Genomic DNA, 21,280 nt, shown 5'->3' on the forward strand with positions numbered 1-21,280 from the left:
TAGTTAAGTGTGGCATTGTTTTATGCCAGAACTCACTATGTGTTTTATACAACCATGTAGACAACAGAATGATTGTAACAGATATTTATAAAGCCAGAGTCGTTTCAAAAGCCAAACAAAAAAAGGCAGCAAAGAGTGTCCTTGCTGCCACGTCCTTGCAGGAGCAGTCAAACCAACTGATTAATGATCCAGGAGTAAGAAACATACACAAAGGCAAGCAGGTACTTTGGGAATCAATTCATCACACTTTATTTTGTGTGACCCAGCTTGATGTGGTGGTTGCAGAGCAGCACAATACGCTCTCAGCACAATCGTATGAGTGTAGTATAAAAAAATACACACACAATTGCCTCACCAGGCAACAAAAAAAAGAAAGAAATCAAAACCATCATTTCTACAGAGGGCTTTACTGGTGGAGTGTGATTGAGGAGAGAGTGGGGGAAAGTGAGTGTGTGGACAAATTGAAGGGTTTGCTAACCTGGAAGGTTTCCCCCTTTCCCTTTTACTTACATTTCTTTATTTACACTAATTGAATCCACTGAAGCATCGGACTGCAGCACACCAGGGTGAAGGACATGTTTGGGTTATCCGATGCTATGTTTAGACATACTGAGGATGCTTCATTAAGAGTGGGGGTCACTAGGCCATCCCTCTAAAGGCCTGCAGGTGCTGGTCGAACTGGTCAGCACTTTCTTTGGCTGTAAGAATCTGCTTTTCACACCACTGAACCATAGCCTGCTGCAACAACTCCACACGTGCACCCTGGAATCGCGCAATCTGGGAGAAACACATCACAGGCATTTTTAATGCATACTAAATATCAACAAACAAATGAAACACTTGAGACAGGTAAGGCATGTGGAAATGGAAAAGGAGAATCCAGTTTTACCTCCTTTTTAGCCACTCCACTGATGTGACCAAACTCTGTCTCTGCTGCTTTCTTCACCTCCTCCATCTGATGAATATGGAAAGCATGTCATCGAAATTATATACTTCATACAGATTACACTTGCATCTGACACCCTTTCAGCTTTCTCAGCCTGTCATCAACTATAGATTTACATCTACAGAACGTTACTGACACCTGCTGGTCATCAGGAAGCATGCACATGAACTCGCAGTGCGTTCTGAACTATGGTTCTGAATACACGCCCTAAATTCAAATTAAGTGACATATTCTAGATACTATGATTACATTTGGAGTACTTCAGAATATCCCTGCTGAGCTTGTTGGTCTGGGTCTTATATCTCTGTGCCAAAAACACTTTCCTCAGTGCCCTCTGCTATTGTTGGCAGGTGACAGGTGCACTGTGCTTGCCCAAATTGTTGCAGTCAAAATTTAAAAAATCTGTTCATTGGAATTGTGTCCCCCTCCATATGAATTGAATATGAATTTTTTGGTATTGTTAACAAAAGCAAAATATAATTAGTGTATTAGCCCTGTGATTCAGAGCCACCTCAAAATTTAATGGGCTCTTCCTTGGCCGATGCTACAACCTCACACTAAGTTTAATGAAAATCAGACCAGTACTTTTTCAGTAATGTAGCTGACAAACAAGCCAACAAACAAACTGAACCAAAATCATTAAAGGCAATACAGTAATCCCTGCAAGCAATCCATTTTAAAAGGAAGGAACTGTATTCAGAAAAATGATTAATTTCATCTGTAACTGTAATGGAATACAGTTAATAAAAAAAACTTGTATGACTTGTTTTATGTTACTCTCCAGCCGTGGATACATTTTACACACTCACAGCAGCCTTCTTTACAGGTTTGGCCTTCTCTGCATTCTTTGTGGCGGTCTCTAACTCCACCAGTTTGCAGGTTCTCCTGAAGAGCATCTCCTGCGTTGGACACAATTGTCATGTTACATACAGTCATATTAGTCAGAGTTTTCATTACAAGGTCAGGATTCATGGTGGATGGAGGAACATATGCATAAGATGAACATAAAATGAAGGGAAGACAGACCTTTTCTGCTTCCTGGTAGCGTGACTCCAGATCCAGGCCGAGCCCAAGAGTGTTCTCAGCAACACTTGCCATATTTTTCTGCCCACACAGAAGCACATTATGTACAGTGTGTTTGGCAAAGCAATGGTGCATTGCTATGTAAGCGTATTCCTGTTTTAAAGGTCAAACAACTTACCTTCATAGAATCAAAGACTTCTGATAATTTCGCACAAATCCTGCAAGAGGAAAGTGATGTCAGTGAGTCTATTTTTTTAAATTAATTGTGCTAATTTTACATAATTTGTACTCAGTGTTCAGAGGCATTCAGTTTAAGTGCATGTGATATTGGCCTTGGACCAATGCTATTATTGTCTCACTTAGTGAAAGCCTGTTTTTCAGGCTCATCCCCTGGTTCCAGGCAGAGTTGCAGAGCAGCTGAGAAGTGCCCACAGGCCACGGCTATCTCTGCAAACGCATAAAACATTGAGTGCATTTGCGTTATAATGTGGATGCACAGTTATATTCTACATATCAACCGAAAAGATTTCAACCGTTGAATCAAAACAGGACAATCCTAACAAACACCAAATGATGACAACTTCCTGTCCGTCCTCACAACCTTTAAATAAAGTTTTCTTACTTTGCTCAGTTTGCACCACATCCAGGAATCTCTGCAAGAAAAGTTCAAATATCACACAGGACAGTGTATCTGGTTGTGTGAGAGAAGAAAAAGAGGGAGGAAGACCAAACACACAAAACAAACAGGTGGCTGGCTCACCTCTGCTGCAGTCTTGGCACAGCTGGTGAGAACATTATTATGATCCCGTTCAGTTTGAAAGAACTCATCCACATCCTGCACACACAGACATTATAGCATTAAAACCTTACATACAGGTGTTTAGGCTGTAAATGCTGTTTGTATGAGTCCCGGTTGTGCACCTTATGGCCTTCCTTCCTCATTCCTTCCACAGCTTGACTCAGCCGGTTGAATATGTTTTTCCTTGCTCTGTGTCTGCCTGGAGGCTGAACACAAGGACACACATAAACATTTGTCAAGGTAATGCTGTTAAAGCACAATGTGTACAGTATATGCAATCTTCACAACATGAGAGGAAGTCTATAAAAGCATCCATAGATGTTTTTTGGCCCACGTTGCTGTAAAAGATGCTTGTGCTGGATACACAGCATTCCAGTGGATGAAACACAGTCAGACAGGAAAGCACTTACTGCATAATCAGCGGCACCTGAAACACGTCCAACACAAACTAACTTTTATACAGTGAACAGGCACTATTACTCAGTGTGTGTAGTTGCCTACATATGTGTATGTCTGTATGAGTTCTCATCAAAACTGTATGTGCCACATGCAGCATCCCAAAAACACTTTTTAAGCCTTTAACACAATTGTTAAAGGCTACAGTCTGGCATTGGTAATATTTTGGTTTTATTTAAATAATTGGTATGTGTTTCTTTGACCACAAGCATCAAGTGAGATCTTTCGCCTCTTCTTGTTATTTGCAAGAGAAACTGAGCAGATTTGTTTATTTTGCGGACCTCACTTCTGTGAAATAGTGCAATCAACTGTTGAGTCTGTCATTATTGTTTATACTGTTCCTAATTTTATATTTCTTATTGGTTAAAATGTAAATACTTTTGATATTCTCCTTGCTTAAATTGTTAATACATTTATTTTCTTGTAAATATTCTTGTTTCTATTTATTGTTATTTCATCGATGCGTCTTTCTATTTTTGCTGTACACTTTGCTGTATAATAAATAAATAAACAAATAAATAAATAAAATTAAATAAAATTAAAAATTAAATATAAAAAATAAATGTAAAAAAAAGTTTAAAAAAAAAGTAAAGAAGTAAAAAAGACAGTGGTGGAAGAAGTGTTCAGATCCTTTACTTCAGTAAAAGTACTAATACCACACTGTGAAATGACTCCACTCCGCTCATTTTAACTACCTAATAAACTTTTAAGTGGTTTAATTTATAAAAATGGGTAATCATTTTAAATATATCATGTTTTTCATTTTACAATTTATGTCTCAAAATGTAGTGGAGTAGAAGTATAAAGTCACATAAAATGTACATAAAAGTACCTCAAAATTTTACTTTAAGTCCAGTACTTGAGTAAATGTACATAGTTACTTTCCACCATTGCTACCTGCCTCTTCTAACTTATACATATCAGTTAAGAGTCCTCCTTCAGACACTGTATGAGGTATAAGGGATAGTTTGTGCATTATTATACAAAACTTGGTACAATTATTGTCAATGCCCTCCTGAGGATAACCCTTTAAGGTTTTATTGATCGACCCCTAGGTGGCACTGTGGTGGCAGTCTAATTTCATATTTGGTACCGTGGCCACACTATAACACTTAAGGCAATGAAATTCATTATCATTATCATGTTTTTTCATCATTTTTATCATGTTTTTTTTTATCTTTTTATCTATGTTATTTACTTCATACTGCAAACAAAATCTACCTCGCAGGTTGTTGCCTGCTCGGGCCCTAAATATCCAATCTTCTGAAGTTGGTCTTGTTTGCTTATGTAGGTCACAAGGCGGCATCAGTAATAAACTGAGACTGTTTCATAACCAGTTAAAAACTCCTTGTAGTTGCTTTTATGTTTTGTCCTTCCAGTCGTCTATCTGAAGGTAAAGCTCCTCTTTAGCTTTGTTCCACTTCAGGCACTGCCTTCTTTAAAGTCCACACCTGATACACTGTCACCTCGTAAAGGCGTGTTATATATTTACCATCAACGCAGTATTGTTGGACAATTAACTGGTAAAAAACTGTCTGCTGGCTATTCACAGGGGAACTTCCTGGTGTGCAACTCAAAGCTTCATAAGAAGAAACTTGCCTTCAGTCACCATTTATTTGGACGGTACTTTATATTCTCTTCTGAAATAATGTCAATGAACGTTTAACTATTTGTTATCTGCTTCTCTTCTAAAAAGACTTCACGTTGAACTGTTTTCCAACATAGATTCTAACAGTTATAAAGAGGATTTAAGAAAAACCAGGCTGTTTATTTGTGTCCACTTACATCTGAGCTCGTCAGGAAGATCTCCACTGCTTTGTTTTTGCTGAGTATGCTGTGTGAAGCAATCTGCCGGAGGAAGGTTTCCAGTGCTTTACAGTATGGCAGCCACTCTCCTAAACCAAGGATACCTACAGAAAAAATCTGAAACATCAGCGCTTCATATCCCACTCAACACTGTAACAGTCAGAAATGGAAACTACAACCGATTAGTTTTACTTTTTTTTTTTTTTTTAAAGATATTTTTTTGGCCATTTTTCAAGGCTTAATTGATATTGAGACAGATAGAAAGGGGGTGACAGAGGGGAGGACATGCGGCAAAGGGAGCTCAGGCCGGATTCGAACCCGGCTCCGCCGCAGCGAGGACTGTAGCCTCTGCACATGGGGCCTGTGTAACCCACTACGCTACAGACCACCCCAGTTTTACTTTATTAATCTTATTTTAGATTCACTTATTTTTGTATGGAGGTGGTGTCAGGTGTACTCACCAAGCTGTTTCAAGACCTTGGCAGATGCGTTCACCTGAGCTTTAACAGGAAGAGGAGGAAACTTGAAGAAAGGACAGAGTACAATTGTATTACTCCATATTGTATGTTAAAGCAAGATTTCTTCTATTGTTTTGTTTTTTAGAAATAAAACTGTCTTCATTAAGCACTTTGCATGGGATAGAAGCATAAGTTTGAGATACACAGTGCTTGGATATACAGTATGCACACATAATGTCCTGGATGAAATATTACAGTGTGTGCTTGTAACAAACACAACCACGCTGCACACAGTCAAAAAATACTTCCTGCTAGGATACTGTTGCATTTTCTTGAGAAAAAAAAAATCCAGTCAAACGTCTTCTTAAGTTTCCACTGTACTGAGGCCAGCTGACAGAATGGCAGCAGTGAAATCAACTTCCTGTTACCAAGGAAAGAAGGATGTGAAGAATAGAAAGGAGGAAGCCGTTCAAAAAAATGCTCCAGTGATTCAGTCATTGTATGAAGTAAACATTTTGTTTTGGTTTTGGTCAAAACATCATTCTGAATGACATATTGTGGTGCTGCAAGAACAACTTACAGTAAAAAAAAAATGCTGTTCTACAAACTTATATGAAGAGAAAATCTTTGGTATCATTTTAATGTATTTTTTCTATGATGATAATTTGCTCTGATATTGTATTACAATTGCAAATCGTGCAGCCCTGTTGCACTACGATTGATAGGGTCCAATTGTGAGCACGCCCAATTCAGCAAAGGGGAAGCTACAGTAGCCACAAAATACAACATAAAGTAGCATGCACACCTCTGAAATGAGGTTTTCAACTTGTGCATTTTCTCATCTACTGTCATTGTGTTGTCTTAAAATATTGTCAATTGCCCTTGCTTGCATGTGTTTTGTTTTTTTAAGCTTCATCTCTTGTATGAAAAGTTATTATTATTATCATCAACAACCTTCTTGTTATTGTCAGAAAAGCAGTGGTGGGATGTAACTAAGTACATTGACACATTAGTACTGTACTTAAATACATTTTTGAGGTATGTGTACTGAGTATTTCCATTTTATGTAACTTTATACTTCTATTTCACTACATTTTGAGGCAAATATCCACTTTTTAATCCATTACATTGAGCTGCCAGCTTTAGTTACTTTTCAGTTGAACATTTAACATCAAAACATGATACTTGTAAACCTCATAAAAGTATATGAAGTAGTTTAAATGAGCCCTATCTTGAAAAAATTAAAACAGTGTTTACATAAATGCATCAATAATAATACTCCAATAATATATTTAGAAGATATTGAAGAATGTGAGTGGGGCCATTCTGCATAACGAGTACTTTTAATACTTAAGTACATTTTAATGCTGATAATTTGTACTTTTACTTAAATACGTTTTGAATGCAGGAATTTAACTTGTAGTGGAGTAAATTCATAGTGTGATATTAGTACTTTTACTTAAGTAAGGGGTCTAAATACTTCTTCCACCACTGTAGAAAAGTGTGCATGAGTCGAATTAGAGATGGCTGAAATAAAGTACTGACTATGACTCCCTGGATCCCAGGCACATCCTCCTGAGAGAACAGGTGCTGCTGCAGCCATTCAAAATCATCATAGGTCCGGTGGACGTGGTATTCCCCCGTCCCAGACAGCTGCCACACACAGAGACACAACATGTCATCTGAGCAACACCTTCATACACACAAATCATCTAGTTCCCAGCATTAATTAAGTTTTAACATTTTTTTTGCAGCAAATCACAAGCAGAAACATTGTTTTTATTACCTTCTGAGATACAATAAGGAAGGTAAGTGTGTCCCCCTCTTGTAACATCTCTGTAACCTTGACATTATGACCATGGACACTCAGACTAGGTGTCCCTTCATTTACTTCTTCCTGTCATGATCAATAGAACAGTAGGGAGTGAATTGACAACAGTATGCAAGCTAAAGGGAATTTAAAACTTCACTGACTGTATATGTGGCAGGAGAACAAGTCACATGATGAGTCAGATGTTGTCAATAAAAACATTTTCAAGGAAAACTTACCATCATTTTCAAGCTTGTACGTAAAAGACTCCAGTCCGTCTTTTATCTGCCTCGTAGAATCCTTAAGTCTCCGTTTATCTGAATAAAAGTGCATAAAGCTGCAAAGATCTTTTGTCTTGTGTTGGCTTCAGTGCGCTCACGCTCCAACTGCTGAGAAGGCACAGGATATCCTCTGGGTCAAAGTGCACACTGGTCCTGTGAGAGATGGAGTAAAACAGTGCCAGATCTAAAGTGCTGGCTCAGGGAAAAAGAGGACTAAATGGTGTGTTAGTCAGTAACTCAGGAGCTTCGACACACTGAAACAGGAAAAGTGGCATAACGGACCAATCAGTTCCCCCCAGCTGTCAACTGCAAAACCACAGAAACCTGTAAACAACCACTGGCTGTACAAGTGAGAAGAGGCAGGACAGACACAGCGGACTTTTTAACTGAACTTATACATACTGAATACAAGACACTGAGATAAGTTAATAAGGAGAATTTATTATCAATAAAATACATTACAGGATACAGGACAAACAGACTGGATATCTAGAAGTAGTAGTGATCTTCTTCATTTTCATCCACATCACCAAAATAAAAGCTGAAGCCAGGATCTTCAAAACGTTCATATGGACCATCCTCGTCCTCCCCGTCCTGATGAAAGCTCCAGTGGGAGAATGGCTCCTCCACAAAGGGACTTCCATCGAAGTCATGGAACATGTCTTCAAAACTGAAGTGGAAGTCTGTCTCGTGTTCGTCCTCGGGGTCAACAGACGCCTCATTTTTTAGGAAAGTCTCATGGCCCTCAGTGTCATACAGCTTCCTCTTCTCCTTGTTGGAGAGCACCGTGTAGGCTAGGGGAGGAGGAAACTGAGCTGTTACTTTAACTTTGGTTGAGATGAAGTTCTAAAAGTACACCCACATACAAGTTCAGTATAGGTACACCTAGCTAAAAGTTATACAGACTGCAATGACTTCATGAAGGTTGTGTTCTGGAAAACTGTACATTGTGGTGCTGGTGTTGAAATTGTATTGCATTTACTGTATACATTCAATGATGGAATGTAACTAAGTACATTTACTCAAGTACTGTACGTAAGTACAATTTTGAGGTACCTGTACTTTACCTGAGTATTTCCATTTTATGTAACTTTATACTTCTACTCCACTACATTTTGAGGCAAGTATTGTACTTTTTACTCCACTACATTTAGCTGACAGCTTTAGTTACTTTCCAGGTCAAGATTTAACATGAAAAACATGATTAATTAAAAGTTATAAGTTATGATTCAATTTGTTTAATCAAACCTCAGAACAGTATATTAAGTAGTTAAAACGAGCCCTATCTTCACAAAAAGCGTATTATATAAATGCATCAATACAAATAATCTAATAACATATTTAGAATTTATAAAAATATTTTAAGTGAGTCCATTCTGCGTAACGAGTACTTTAGTTTTACTTTTGATACGTTGAGTACATTTTGATGTTGATACTTTTGTACTTTTACTTAAGTAAGTTTTGAAAGCAGGACTTTTACTTGTGGTGGAGTAATTTCACAGAGTGGTATTAATACTTTTACTGAAGTAAAGGTTCTGAATACTTCTTACCCCTCTGTATACAATCCCTTGTTTTTACATTTTCCATACCTTTTATGCCAATCAGGGTAGACAAGATATTCAAAACACCTGTCTGAATAATGATCATCGGCCTCCAAAATAAAAACAAAATTGAACATTAAACCTTCTTCAGCATTTGATTTATTGCAGGGCTGTTTGTTTATACAGCATTACAGTATTAGCTGTGTCTGCCTTAGAATATATAATATAATATAATATAATAACATAAACACAGCTGTGGAAGAGCTATTCAGATCATTTAACGTAAAGGCATACTATGCAGGAATTGTCACTTACTATTTGTAAACACAATATTCAAGCTTGGACCCTCCTCCCCGGCTCAATGAAAGTGAAAGCAAACTCACATTACACCTGACTATGTTTGTGTTATTAGACATTTTTTAAAGCTTCAAGCCCAAAGGCCAGAAACATGCCAAACGCAGCAAAATGGAACGAAAAGAAAAAATACATGCAAACACCACCACACATTTCTAGTGGGTCACAAGTGATGATAAAGAGGAATTATTTTGTATAAACCATTACATTGTGTTTCAGGAAAATCCTGCATAGCATATCTTTAAGTAAAAGTATTAACACTCTCTCAAAATGCTCCACTACAAGTAAAAGACCTTACTTAAGTTGAAATATAATGGGTTTTTTTTTATTAAAATGACTAATGCATTGATGTGTACGTTGCATTTTACTGCTGTCAATGTTTAAGCAGAGCTGCCAAGTGTCACGCTTTGACAGTCACGCAATTTGACCCATTCTCACACCACATGCCACACTTGACATTTCTCACGCTTAAAATGGAGGAGAAACTTATTGTTGCGGTCTGTGGGCTTCCCGAGCTTTTTGACACATCATCACCCTCCTACCGCAACTGGAACCATAAAGATCTTGCCTGGAGGAGGGTGAGTGAGGTCACCGGTCTGCCTGGTAAGTTGTGACAATGTGATTTCAGCTATCTGTTGTAGCTACTTCTCTACAAAGTTAGCATTAGCATTAGCAGCCTTCGCCGGCCGGCATATTTATCTGTTTGTTTCTTGTCAGAGGAGGTATGCCTCAGGAAGTTATTTACTCGCGCAAGTGACGCGAGTAAATTCAACTACTCGCGCGATCAACTCGCGCGAGTAACGCAACGCGAAAATTCGCTACGCGTCCGGTCTGAACACACCGTTATATTTCCCCATTCAATACTCTGTATTTCTTTTTTTCATGATAATAAACTTTCGTCCTCGCGGCTTGCCGTAGTTCGAGTAACTCTGATTGGCTGACCGAGATAACCAATCCCAGACCAATCCATCAGTCTAACTTTCTTTCACACACAAAAGCGCCGACATTTAAAATCCACTCGACATTGATAGAAGACAGATGGTAAGTAACTCATCAATTTCGTTGACAGTTGATTCACTGTTTCTCCTTGAGTTTCCTAGTTAATATGTACTGTTTTAAGGCTGCTATAAGTCTATCACTGTCCTGTATTTGTTGCAGAGCTGTGTAACATTTATTTGCCTCTTCTCTTGACCAGTTCACACTTGAAAAAGAGACTCTAACGTTAGTCTCAATGTGTGTGTGTGTGTGTATGTCAGAGTTACAGACTTGTCAATATCAATTTAGACCCCCCTAAAGCAGTGTTTCTCAAAATTCTAAATTTCAAGGTCTATCCTTAACTCTGACAGTGTACAAATGGAACCAAATTAGCTTTATTGGCATGAATGGTATCAACCTTTGTTGCCAAAAGCAGAACATACATACAGACATGCAATTCAATTACAATACATTAAATATTAATACAAATATATTAAATATTTTACATTAAATATATTTCATATTACATCTCTCTCTTTCGCGCTCTCTCTCCTTTGCGCTCTCGCTCGCTCTCTCACTCTCTCTCTCTCTCTATTGGCAAACATGGCGGAAGGCGGAGCAGACACGCCCATAGACACATAGCAGCATTGGCTGCTGTGACGCGACAAATTCGGCCGCCATCTTGGAGTGGTGATCCGCTCCACTCAGTAGCTGTGTCCCAATGTCAAGGATCCTTCCTTGGTAGGATCCTTCCTTCAGAGTCGGGTCCTCCGAAGGCAAGGCAAGAGTCCTTCCTTTGACTGGTGTAATGCACAAATGGGACAGCCTTCGGAGTGTGCAGCTGTGCGTCATTGCGTAATTGGACGTCCTGCTTAACTTCAGCGCCGCTCTCGGACCTTTGGCTAAGATCAAGTGTAGTATCTGTTCTTATCAGTTTAATAAAAAATAAATAAATAAATTCAGCGCCGCAATTTCAAAATCAGTTCACGACATGAATGTGTCTCTGGCATCAGCACTCTGACACATATTTGTGAAAATGGAAGAAGATGCTGAAGGTTGAATCTCCACGATTTATCAAGTAAAAACCATAAAGTGGATTAAACCTGAATATTTAACTGATCCTGGCTGAATTCGGCCGCTACTTAGTGTCATGAATGCAGCGGCGCATAATTCATCATGGAAATATATTCTGTGATTTTTTATTTTTTTATTATTTATTATATTATAAATAACAATAACGGATAATAGCGGACTTTCGGTCCCTGTAAACACAATAAAGAAATGTATAACTTTCTGAATGGCACAGTTGCACATAGTACATCATCATGGACACATATAAATTAATAAACAATAACTTTAGCGACTGAGACGGCATTAATTAACTTAACCGGCAATGTATCAAGATGACGTTTATTATCTTTAGACAAATATTCTGGCATTTGTTTATGTTTATGTTTTTGCTTGACTTTGAACACACGTTTTGTAAGTTATGTGACAACATTCAGTGTAAACTGTAAATACTTATTTAAATGCATATTGCGCCGCTAGCGTCGCTGTTTCTGCGCTCGCCATTTTTAAATCTCCCGGTAGACCGGTGTGCGCAATGCTTTATGGGTAATGGGAGCGCACGGAGGATACACACATGCATCCTCGGAATTTGGGCAGAAGAAGGATTCTGTCCTCCGGAGCATCCTCGACATTGGGACAGTCCTTCGGCGGATGTCGATGACGTGGCATCCTTCAAATCCAGCCGTTTGAGCATCCTTCCTTGACATTGGGACACAGCCAACGTAATTGACCTATGGCTAAGCCACACCCCCAAACGCGATGAGCCAATCACAGTGCGCATAGCTAACTCAATTCACTCGGACATTCTCTGCTTCCACATCCATTGAAATGCATTGGAGTTAGTCCGTTTTCAATAGTTTTTATGTGTTTTTTTGTTGAGATTTTAAGTTTAAAATGGCCAAATGGTGTGCATGGGGTACATGCAACTCTGACACAAGGTATAGCCCAATAATATGGGAGCAGTAACCCGGTTCCCTATGGCAGTGATTCCCAACCGTTGTTCCGCGGCACACAAGTGTGCCGTAAGAAATCAATATCTATCAATATCAAATCCAGCGACTCCGTCTTAACGAGCACTAACGAGGTCGGCAGGCTCGTTAACAAGACCCTCTTGTTAACGAGCCTGTTAGCGGCAGTTAGCTACAGTTAGCTCTGTAGCAGTACAGTGTGTATGTGCTAACAGGCTAACAGTTAGCTCTGTAGCAGTACAGTGTGTATGTGCTAACAGGCTAACAGTTAGCTCTGTAGCAGTACAGTGTGTATGTGCTAACAGGCTAACAGTTAGCTCTGTAGCAGTACAGTGTGTATGTGCTGCTGCTGCAGGAGGTGTTCACTTAGCGATCTCTGTTTGTTTACAACAAGCACCGGAATGAGCGGTGTCAGTGGGGTGAAAAGACGAGTGAAAACCTCTAACCTGTTAATGAAGACCCTTTTGGTGACTTCCAGATGATATTTCATTTTTCTGTCTCCAAAAATGATTAATTGCCTCCTGTGAAATTTCTCTGACTGTCACAGCTGCCATAGCGCCCTTCACCAATGTTGACAGTTTGTCCAGTGAGTGGAGGGGGCGGGGCTTAGCCATAGGTGAATTAGTTTGACAGGAGCATATTATAACTGTTAGTGCATTTAACTAATCTTACCTCACTGAATACTACTGATTTTCATGCGTTTTTGTCATACGTGTAGCTATGATAAAGGACACATGTTTTGGCGTGTTTTATTATTCATAGTTGGCTTAACAGTAATTGAATATTCTTATATGCTATAAATGACCAGATGTCCGAGATTAAAAAAAGACACAAAATAACTAAAAAAAATCACACAAAATGACAGAAAAAAACCTAAATTACTTTAAAAAAAGAAACAAAATGACAGAAAAAAAGACACAAAATAACTAAAAAGGACACAAAATGACCAAAAAAAAACCTTAATTACTTAAAAAAGACACAAAATGACAGAAAAAAAGACACAAAATGACAGAAAAAAAGACACAAAATGACAGAAAAAAGACACAAAATAACTAAAAAAATCACACAAAATGACAGAAAAAAGATAACTAAAAATGTAGGAAATGGTCTGCTACAATATATTTGTGTATGATTGTCAGTGTCACACAAAATGACAGAAAAAAACCTAAATTACTTAAAAAAGACACAAAATGACAGAAAAAAGACACAAAATTACTAAAAAGGACACAGAATGAACAAAAAAAGACACAAAATAAAGATTTACTAGAAAGAAATTTAAGCGCTCAGACAAATGTAGTGGAGCAAAACCCATAATATTTGACTGTAACATGTAAATTTGCATAAAATTGAAATACTCAAGTAGAGTACAAGTACCACGAACTTGTAGCTACTAAAGTTAATGTAGTCTACCTAGTTACATCCCACCACTGCATAAACAATATAGATCTCCCTATAAAAAGGGGTCCACTGTGTTGCAGGCGTGCTTTACCTTCAGCAATCTCTCTGAAAGTCTTCTCTGCATCGCCGCTCTTGTTCTTATCTGGGTGGTGTTTTACGGCCAGTTTGCGGAAAGCCTTCTTTATCTGGCTGTCAGTTGCTGTTGGCTCAACATTGAGGGTATCATAGTAATTCCTGCTTGTCTCTGAGGCGGCAGGCTTCAGGGCTTCAGATAAACAGAGCAGCAGGACCACGCAGGCTTGCATCCAGTGGAGAACACCTTGCACAGCCATGCTGGGCGTCCTGAGCACGGATGAGGAACTCAGACACACAAAAAAGTTACCTGGAAGTATCTTGCGGGTTGACCGCTCATCTTCGTATGTAAATAAGACTTTTAGTCTACGCGTCAGCAGCAGCAGTAGGCACGTATGCAACTCTGTCCAACCCCAGGCAGGCACACAGAAAAGTTTACAACTCAACTGACAGGTTTGAGTCTCAAGGTGTTCCGCCTTTTCCAGCCGAGCTACGCACAAACATGGTGGTTAAAAATATATCTTATTAAATGTAACCTCTTCCACAGCTGTCATTTCTAACTTTGTTTCGCCATGGTGCTGTCTCTGTCGTCTATGAGCATTTAAAGTCGTGCTTTAGTTATTTAATTCCCGGTGAAAAGGAAAACAAAGTGAAAACACAACTTCAGTGCAATTCGGCATTATCGCCACTGGAGGGCGTAAAAACACTAGGAAGTAACCGAGAGGAAGAGTGCCGTTCTTCTTCGTTGGTAGCATAAGATGCATCAAGGAATGTGGTAAACAGCACCTTGGCCTCGTGGAATTGCCAAAAACAACCAATAATACAAGCCAGGTTGTGGTTGTTAGCACAGACAGTTGTGTTAATACCAGTGAATCGGAGCAGGGTGTTTCGGCGTAGGAGCCCCTCGGCAATTCTCTGCATCCTGCTTCTTGTTTCTCTTTGGTAAGACAACATTAGCATTTAGCCAGTTAGCTAGATAACGCTCGCTAGCTAATATAAAACTAAAATGGGAACGACTGTGTGTGCTTTATTAACCAACAGCTGCCATGTGTTTAATGAAGCTTCGCATGATATGAATCCAGTTTTTCGTTATTTTAACGAAGCACTGGCTGCTGCTCCTATAATCCAGTAACAACAACAACACTGCTACTTATTGTTTACCAGGTTACACCGTTGTCACGTGCTAATATCCAATGTCCACACGGGCGTTGGAAACACTTGAAAACACTAGTTTTAATGTGGTGTTTGCAAGGTTTGAAAATTACTTTGATTTTAGGTTATAGTAACCCCTTTAGAATGCTGTCATGAACCATAACTTGGGTTGTTTGTACCACAATAAAATCTAATTTAGTGTTATAATGAAGTGAAATAATCATTATATTGTATATACAGGTGCATCTCAATACATTAGAATATCATTGAAAAGTCCATTTCCAGTAGTTCAAGTCAAATAGCCCCAACCAAGTATTGAGTGCATATAGATGCCTTTTCAGAGGCCAACCTTTCAATATTAAACATACTTTTTAAAATTAGTCTCTTGTAATATTCAAATTTTTGAGACACTGACTTTTAAGTCTTCATTACATGTAAGCCATAATCATTATAATTAGAAGAAATTAAATAAAATAAGACGTGAAATGTTTCATTCTATGTGTAATGAATCTATATAATGTGTTATTTCCACTTTTCTGTGATATTCTAATTTATTGAGATGCACCTGTACTTTATGTAGTCTATTAAGTTTGGAATTTACAAAGCTGTGATGTGCTCGAGGAGCCAGAAAAAATAAAAATCAAAGCATGAAATTTGCCCAAACTGACTTGGAAAAAGGTATAGGAACCCTGTAATATGTCATCCCTAGCCGTATCCAGTTGAACCACAACAGTTACATTCCCTTCTGGGCTAAATCGTATCCATATTCTCCTGTACTTCTATAACTAAAATCTAAACTTGGGTTTATGTTTTTGTCTTGCAGATCTTTGAATAAGAAAGTGCAGTACTCCAAGGAAAAAAAGCTATTTATGACTTCTTTACCTGTGTATGTGAATGTTTGGCAGGTCACGTCCGCCCCCCCCTTACACACATGAGTGCTGTTTTCTCCTTGAGCTGGGCCAAGCGCCATGCCTGACCGGGACAGCTCCTACCTGTCTGGTGGCAGTGGGAGTGGTGGTAGTCTGGGAGAGGAAGGAGGACCTGGTTCTGGTTTGGCGGGGGGCTCCGTGGAAGGCAGAGGGGTCTCAGGAGGAAGTCTTGGAAGCAACATCTCTGGCTCTGGGAGCATGGGGGGAGGAGGGGCGCTTGGTAATGGCAACGGTTGTGGGAATGGTGGAGCTGGGGGGCAAGGGGCAGGACTGGCGCTGGGCGGTGTGTGCAGGGACTTCATACGCAACGTCTGCAAGAGAGGAAAGCGATGCCGCTTCAGACACCCAGACTTCAACGAAGTGCCAGACCTCGGAGTGCAAAAGAATGAATTCATCTTCTGTCATGATCACCAGAACAAGGAGTGTATGCGCTCCAACTGCCGCTTTGTCCACGGATCTAAAGAGGATGAGGACTATTACAAGAAAACAGGAGAGCTACCCCTCAGACTAAGAGGGAAAGTTGCAGCACGGCTGGGGTTGTCCCCCATGGATCTCCCCCATAGCCGTGGGGAGGTCCCTATCTGCAGAGACTTTCTGAAGGGAGAGTGCCAGAGGGGCAATAAGTGTAAATTTCGCCATGTCAAAAAAGACTTTGAATATGAGCCTTCAAGGGCTGGGGTGGGTGGTGTTATAGGGCCAGGTGCCAGTGGAATGGTGAATGCTGGGGGCGGGATAGGTGGTGGAGGAGGCGGTACCTGTGGAGGAATGCAAGGACTTGTGGGGGGTGGAGGTGGAAGTAATATGATGGGGATGGGTTGCCCCAGCCTGGGTGGTTGTAGAGATCCAGGTATCACAGGAGTTGGGGGGGTAGGTGGAGGTGGCATGAGCACTTGTCTGTCCACAAGTTCTACAGGGCAGCGACGTTATGACAGGAGCTCGTGCTCCGTGTATGACCCTCTGCTTGAGAGCGGGCTGTTTGATGTGAGCTCCCTAGAGGCCTCTATGGACCACACTGCTCTACAGCTGAAGAGGCGGCGGTTGGAGGGGCTGCGCCTGGCAGATATGACTGGAGGTGCACATTATGAGCTAGGAGTTCAAGCCACGTTGCCGTCACGTCCTCTGGAGTACAGGTTCCTGGAGGAAGAGAACTCCCTGCTGAGGAAGAGAGTAGAAGAGTTGAAGAAGCAGGTTAGAATGAGACATTGAACTAAAATCAAAAGTTTTACACTTCGTCTGGTAGTCCTTTCCTACATGGATAGCATTTGTATTTCAGCCAAATCTTGACATATTTGTGTGTTTTGCAAAGCAATTTGTTTGTTTGAAACAACTAATCCAAGATAAACCAGGTACATTGGTGTTTGACAGTATAATGCAATAATACGATATAATACGTGTTAAAGTCAAAGTCTGAACAGATGATTTCATTTATAAACTAGCTAAAGGTAGAATTTATTGTAGGCTTTTGAATCTCACTTTGTATGCCTTCTGAATAAATTAATATAGTCATTTCACACGATTGATGTCATGTGAAATTACTATATTATGTAGGGTCAAATTAGTCACAAGAACTTCAGTTGAATTTTGTATCTCACTGCCAAACCCTCAGGCAAAATAAGTCTCTGAGAACTGTACAGTGGAGATTTTAACAAAGCAAACTATTGTCCTTTGACACATCTTAAGTAACCACAGTATCTGAAGATCAGCATATCAAACAAACATCTTGGATGAAATGCAAAAGCCAACTGAACAAAAAATCTTGCTCTAAGGGCCGGAAGTTTGGATAAGAGCTGAAACAATTACTCAATCGATTAATTAGTCGGTCAAGAGAAACTGTTGTGGTAAATTATTAATGACTGCTTTTTTCTTTCATTTATTATAGTAAATAAAATATTTTTGGCTTTTGGACTGTAGGTCAGACAGAACAAGCAATGTGAAGATTTGACCTTGGGTTTGGGAAATCCAACCTTTTTCATAGTTTTCTGACATTTTATAGACAAAATAATCAATCCAGAAAAAAGCAATGCAGAATAACCAAAACTAATCTAATGAAAACTACTGAAACATATCTCTAGTTGCAACCACAGTAAGAAGTACAGTTAAATAGTTTGGCAATCTGAGGTATTTAGGTAAATATATGTAATTGAACAGTTAATCATTAGTTTATAACCTGGTTATGATTATGACTTACTGCTGTGTGCAGAAAATGTATAAATATAAACCTTAAAAAACTTGGGAATGTGTGTACCTGTGTTTAAAACAAGTGTGTCAGAATGATAGCAGCTTCTAAACCAGTGTTTTGAACTTTGATTGCAGGACACTTATTTTGTTGACTCTTGGTTACAAACTGTACTCGTAATGTGAGGGGAGCACTGTCCACACTACTTCTGCAATAACAAAATGTAATGATTTAATATGGACCAATTAGTAGTTTTGAGTACTGGAGGAAAGTTGTATTTAAAGATAAAACAAAGTTGAAAGTAGTAGTTGAATCGGTTATGATAAGAGATGGAAGCATAGGAGAATAACATTGTAATGCATACACTAATGACCCTTAAAAATCAGAGATAATGTATCTGACATACAGAATCTGTGAAACCCAGATGAATATATGTGGGAACATTAAAAAAAGGCAAAGGACATTCTGTAACATAATAATACAGACAAAGTCAGGGGGGAAAATGTACCAGGTGCTTGATTATTCTGCACTAACATGTGGTATCAATAACTGTAAAACCTTCAAAATGGTAGTTAGTGGACATTCTAAATGTTAAGAAATGATTGCTTGAGTTTCTTTTTACTTTAACTAGCTACAATGGTATATGATGTATCAAAAGTACCATTTTATAAGAACTTTCATCTTTCTGCTGGAAAAGCAGGAAAAGCAGAAAGATGAAGCCAGAGTTTCTGGCAGTGGACTTTCATGGAGCCCAGTCCTCAGCTAACCCATGTCTCTCTGTTTCTCAGGTTTCAAATCTCATCGCCACAAATGAGGTTCTGCTGGAGCAGAACGCCCAGTTCCGGAACCAGGCCAAGGTGATGACGCTGTCTTCTACTCCTGCACCCACTGAGCAGAGTCTGGTGCCCCCTGTGGGTGCAATTAGTTCCTACAATCACAGCATCGCCCAGACTCACACCACCCTGAGCAGCGCCGGACTGCAGCCTCGGCCCGTCACTCAGCAAGACCTGGTCGCTCCTTCCGGTGCTCCTTCGGCTCCCCAGACTAACAGCGCCCCACCTTCTGCCCCGCCGCCTCACCTCAACCCCGAGATCACCCCGCTGTCGGCCGCCCTTGCACAGACCATTGCTCAAGGGATGGCGCCACCTGTTTCTATGGCGCCAGTGTCTGTATCTGTGGCCCCGGTGCCGGTGTCCATGACGCAGCCTCTGCCTGGCATCACCATGAGTCACGCCACCACCCCGATGGTGTCCTACCCCATCGCGAGTCAAAGCATGAGGATCACCACTCTGCCTCACTGACTGATTAAGTGTAGGACTGTAGTATGAAAAAGACTGTAGCATCCTTAACTGTGATTTTTAACATAGATGATACTCTTTTATGTGTATGAGACTTGACTGATGATGGAACAATGAAGTACCAGTACTTCTACACCAGAGGGCAGGACACACACTCTCTGGTGTGTGGCAGCAGTACAAGGACATCTTTCCTCCATACTGACCTGTGAGCAGTTTGTGTACCAGAGGGATTTTTTTTTTTCAAACACAGGCTCCAAAAATGGCAACAAACTGAAAATATGCGAGGGCCTCCATAGTGTTTGAACCATTTCTGCAACACTGTTGTGTTGTCCTTGTTGGGACTTTGGAAGCAGTTTGTGTTCATATTTTTGTTGATTGTTCTAGTGTAAATTAACTTTTGCACATTTAAAAAAAAAATAACAGCCACTCAACAATGAATATTGTATTATCTGTCACTTTGTTCCCAGCTGCCTTCTTCAGTTCACAAGGGTAAGATACACACCCAGACGGAGACGGTTTCTTGTGGCTCATGTTTACATCCCACTGCTTGAGTTGTCGGGTGGAGTCACGTTGAGTAAACTGAATATAATACCCACTGCTTCTTCAGTAGCCTCATATCCGTGTGGCTCTTTAAACAAGTGGAGTATTTTGTGTTGGTGCACCAGGGGAATCATGACGCTGGGCTTTTGCTTTCATACTGGATTTAGGGGATTGAGGAGAATGCACAGTCTGCTGTTTTAAAATAAACTGGAGCAGGAGAAATATTGACCAGAGGTGCTGGGGGATAACGATTTGACAGAAAACAGTGACTATATGTAGTTTATTTATTGTGCTTCATCCAACAGGTACAGTTACATTTTTATCAGTGGTGGAAAGTAACTAATTACATTAGTAATTACAATTTGCAAATTTACAAATTGCTTCAGTACAATTTTAAGGGATTTACTTGAGTATTTTCTTTTCAGGCCATTTTCTACTTCTACCCGTTACATCTCAGATGGAAATAACATAACATTTTAACATAATTACATTTATTTGACAGCTTTTGTTACTTTACAGATTTAAATTTTACCAAACAAAACATGAAGTTTATAAAAAATGTCATAAATTAAACCAACAGTATATGCAGGAAAAGCTTTGTATTAGTCATTTAATCAATTACTGACAGAAAATTAATTGGCAACTATTTTGATACTTAAGTCAAAAACTGACATTTCATACAGTATTTCCAACTTCTCAAATGTTAAGATTCGCCGTGTTTCCTTTCAATTATTTTTACAATACAAACTCTCTTAATAATGTTTAGGTTTTCACTTATAGGACAAAACAAACACCGTGAAGGTGTCACTTGGGGTTCTGGGTCGTTGTGTTTTTCTCACTATTTTTTACAGACCAAACAATCGATTGACAGAAAATAATAAGCGGATTAATCATAAAGAAACAATCATTAGTTCAAAAGTTTCACCTCAACCAGCTTCAACAGTAAAATTATTGCATGATTATTAAAAATCGTATACAAAATAATATAATGTCAGGGGACATTTGTTATTTTTCTACTTTTCTTAATTAAAATGACGTACTTTTACTTCAGCAACACTATCAATACGTGACATTTACTTGTAACAGTATTAGTAACGTTAGGCCTACTACAATGTGGCATTAATATATATTTTACGTAAAGGCTCTTACTATTTGCTTTGGTTTTAACAGGCAAAAAAGCTTCACTTTAATAATCAGCTGAAAATCTCGCTTTCCCGATTATGCTGCAGT

General features: G+C 39.4%; 3 protein-coding genes and 1 non-coding gene across 6 annotated transcripts; 2 read left to right on the plus strand and 2 right to left on the minus strand.

Moving 5' to 3' along the window:
- Positions 1–216: 216 nt before the first annotated feature.
- Positions 217–7,855, minus strand: si:dkey-28n18.9 (sorting nexin-6). Its single transcript, XM_059329642.1, has 14 exons — positions 7,538–7,855; positions 7,275–7,385; positions 7,034–7,141; positions 5,492–5,552; positions 5,010–5,134; positions 2,891–2,974; positions 2,730–2,804; positions 2,592–2,622; positions 2,329–2,416; positions 2,148–2,187; positions 1,973–2,050; positions 1,756–1,845; positions 890–955; positions 217–777 (listed from the first exon to the last, which is right to left on the minus strand). Exons 1-14 carry the CDS (start codon positions 7,541–7,543, stop codon positions 640–642), a joined length of 1,101 nt encoding a protein of 366 aa, XP_059185625.1. The 5' UTR covers positions 7,544–7,855; the 3' UTR covers positions 217–639.
- A 149-nt stretch (positions 7,856–8,004) lies between these two features.
- zgc:152986 (uncharacterized protein LOC101884054 homolog) lies at positions 8,005–14,705 on the minus strand. The gene is made up of 2 exons (XM_059330147.1): positions 13,975–14,705; positions 8,005–8,373 (listed from the first exon to the last, which is right to left on the minus strand). The coding sequence occupies exons 1-2, from the start codon at positions 14,213–14,215 to the stop codon at positions 8,069–8,071; spliced, it is 546 nt and encodes a 181-aa protein (XP_059186130.1). The 5' UTR covers positions 14,216–14,705; the 3' UTR covers positions 8,005–8,068.
- LOC131969213 (U2 spliceosomal RNA) lies at positions 11,330–11,515 on the plus strand. The gene has a single exon (XR_009394097.1). It is a non-coding gene; the product is annotated as a U2 spliceosomal RNA (small nuclear RNA).
- zc3h10 (zinc finger CCCH-type containing 10) lies at positions 14,403–19,944 on the plus strand. 3 transcript variants are annotated; one of them, XM_059330146.1, is made up of 3 exons: positions 14,403–14,460; positions 16,013–17,224; positions 19,001–19,944. In XM_059330146.1, the coding sequence occupies exons 2-3, from the start codon at positions 16,076–16,078 to the stop codon at positions 19,511–19,513; spliced, it is 1,662 nt and encodes a 553-aa protein (XP_059186129.1). In that variant the 5' UTR covers positions 14,403–14,460; positions 16,013–16,075; the 3' UTR covers positions 19,514–19,944. The 3 variants fall into 3 exon arrangements, with proteins under 3 accessions (XP_059186129.1, XP_059186127.1, XP_059186128.1); XM_059330144.1 differs by lacking the exon at positions 14,403–14,460 and adding an exon at positions 14,725–14,897 and having other exon boundaries at positions 15,931–17,224; XM_059330145.1 differs by lacking the exon at positions 14,403–14,460 and adding an exon at positions 14,725–14,897.
- The last annotated feature ends 1,336 nt before the right edge of the window (positions 19,945–21,280 follow it).

The sequence above is a fragment of the Centropristis striata genome, chromosome 3, assembly GCF_030273125.1.
Source record: "Centropristis striata isolate RG_2023a ecotype Rhode Island chromosome 3, C.striata_1.0, whole genome shotgun sequence".
NCBI classification, from domain to species: Eukaryota; Metazoa; Chordata; class Actinopteri; order Perciformes; family Serranidae; genus Centropristis; species Centropristis striata.

Excerpts from the sequence above, each read along its gene's own strand:
- si:dkey-28n18.9 (XM_059329642.1), bottom strand. Across the intron at positions 2,188-2,328 it reads GAAAAACAGGCTTTCACTAA|GATTTGTGCGAAATTATCAG; the intron begins GTGAGACAATAA and ends TTCCTCTTGCAG. Across the intron at positions 1,846-1,972 it reads GCTACCAGGAAGCAGAAAAG|GAGATGCTCTTCAGGAGAAC; the intron begins GTCTGTCTTCCC and ends TGTCCAACGCAG.
- zc3h10 (XM_059330146.1), top strand. The coding sequence starts at position 16,076 with ATGCCTGACCGGGACAGCTCCTACCTGTCTGGTGGCAGTGGGAGTGGT. Across the intron at positions 17,225-19,000 it reads TAGAAGAGTTGAAGAAGCAG|GTTTCAAATCTCATCGCCAC; the intron begins GTTAGAATGAGA and ends TCTGTTTCTCAG.
- zgc:152986 (XM_059330147.1), bottom strand. The coding sequence starts at position 14,215 with ATGGCTGTGCAAGGTGTTCTCCACTGGATGCAAGCCTGCGTGGTCCTG. Across the intron at positions 8,374-13,974 it reads TTTCAGAGAGATTGCTGAAG|CCTACACGGTGCTCTCCAAC; the intron begins GTAAAGCACGCC and ends CTCCTCCCCTAG.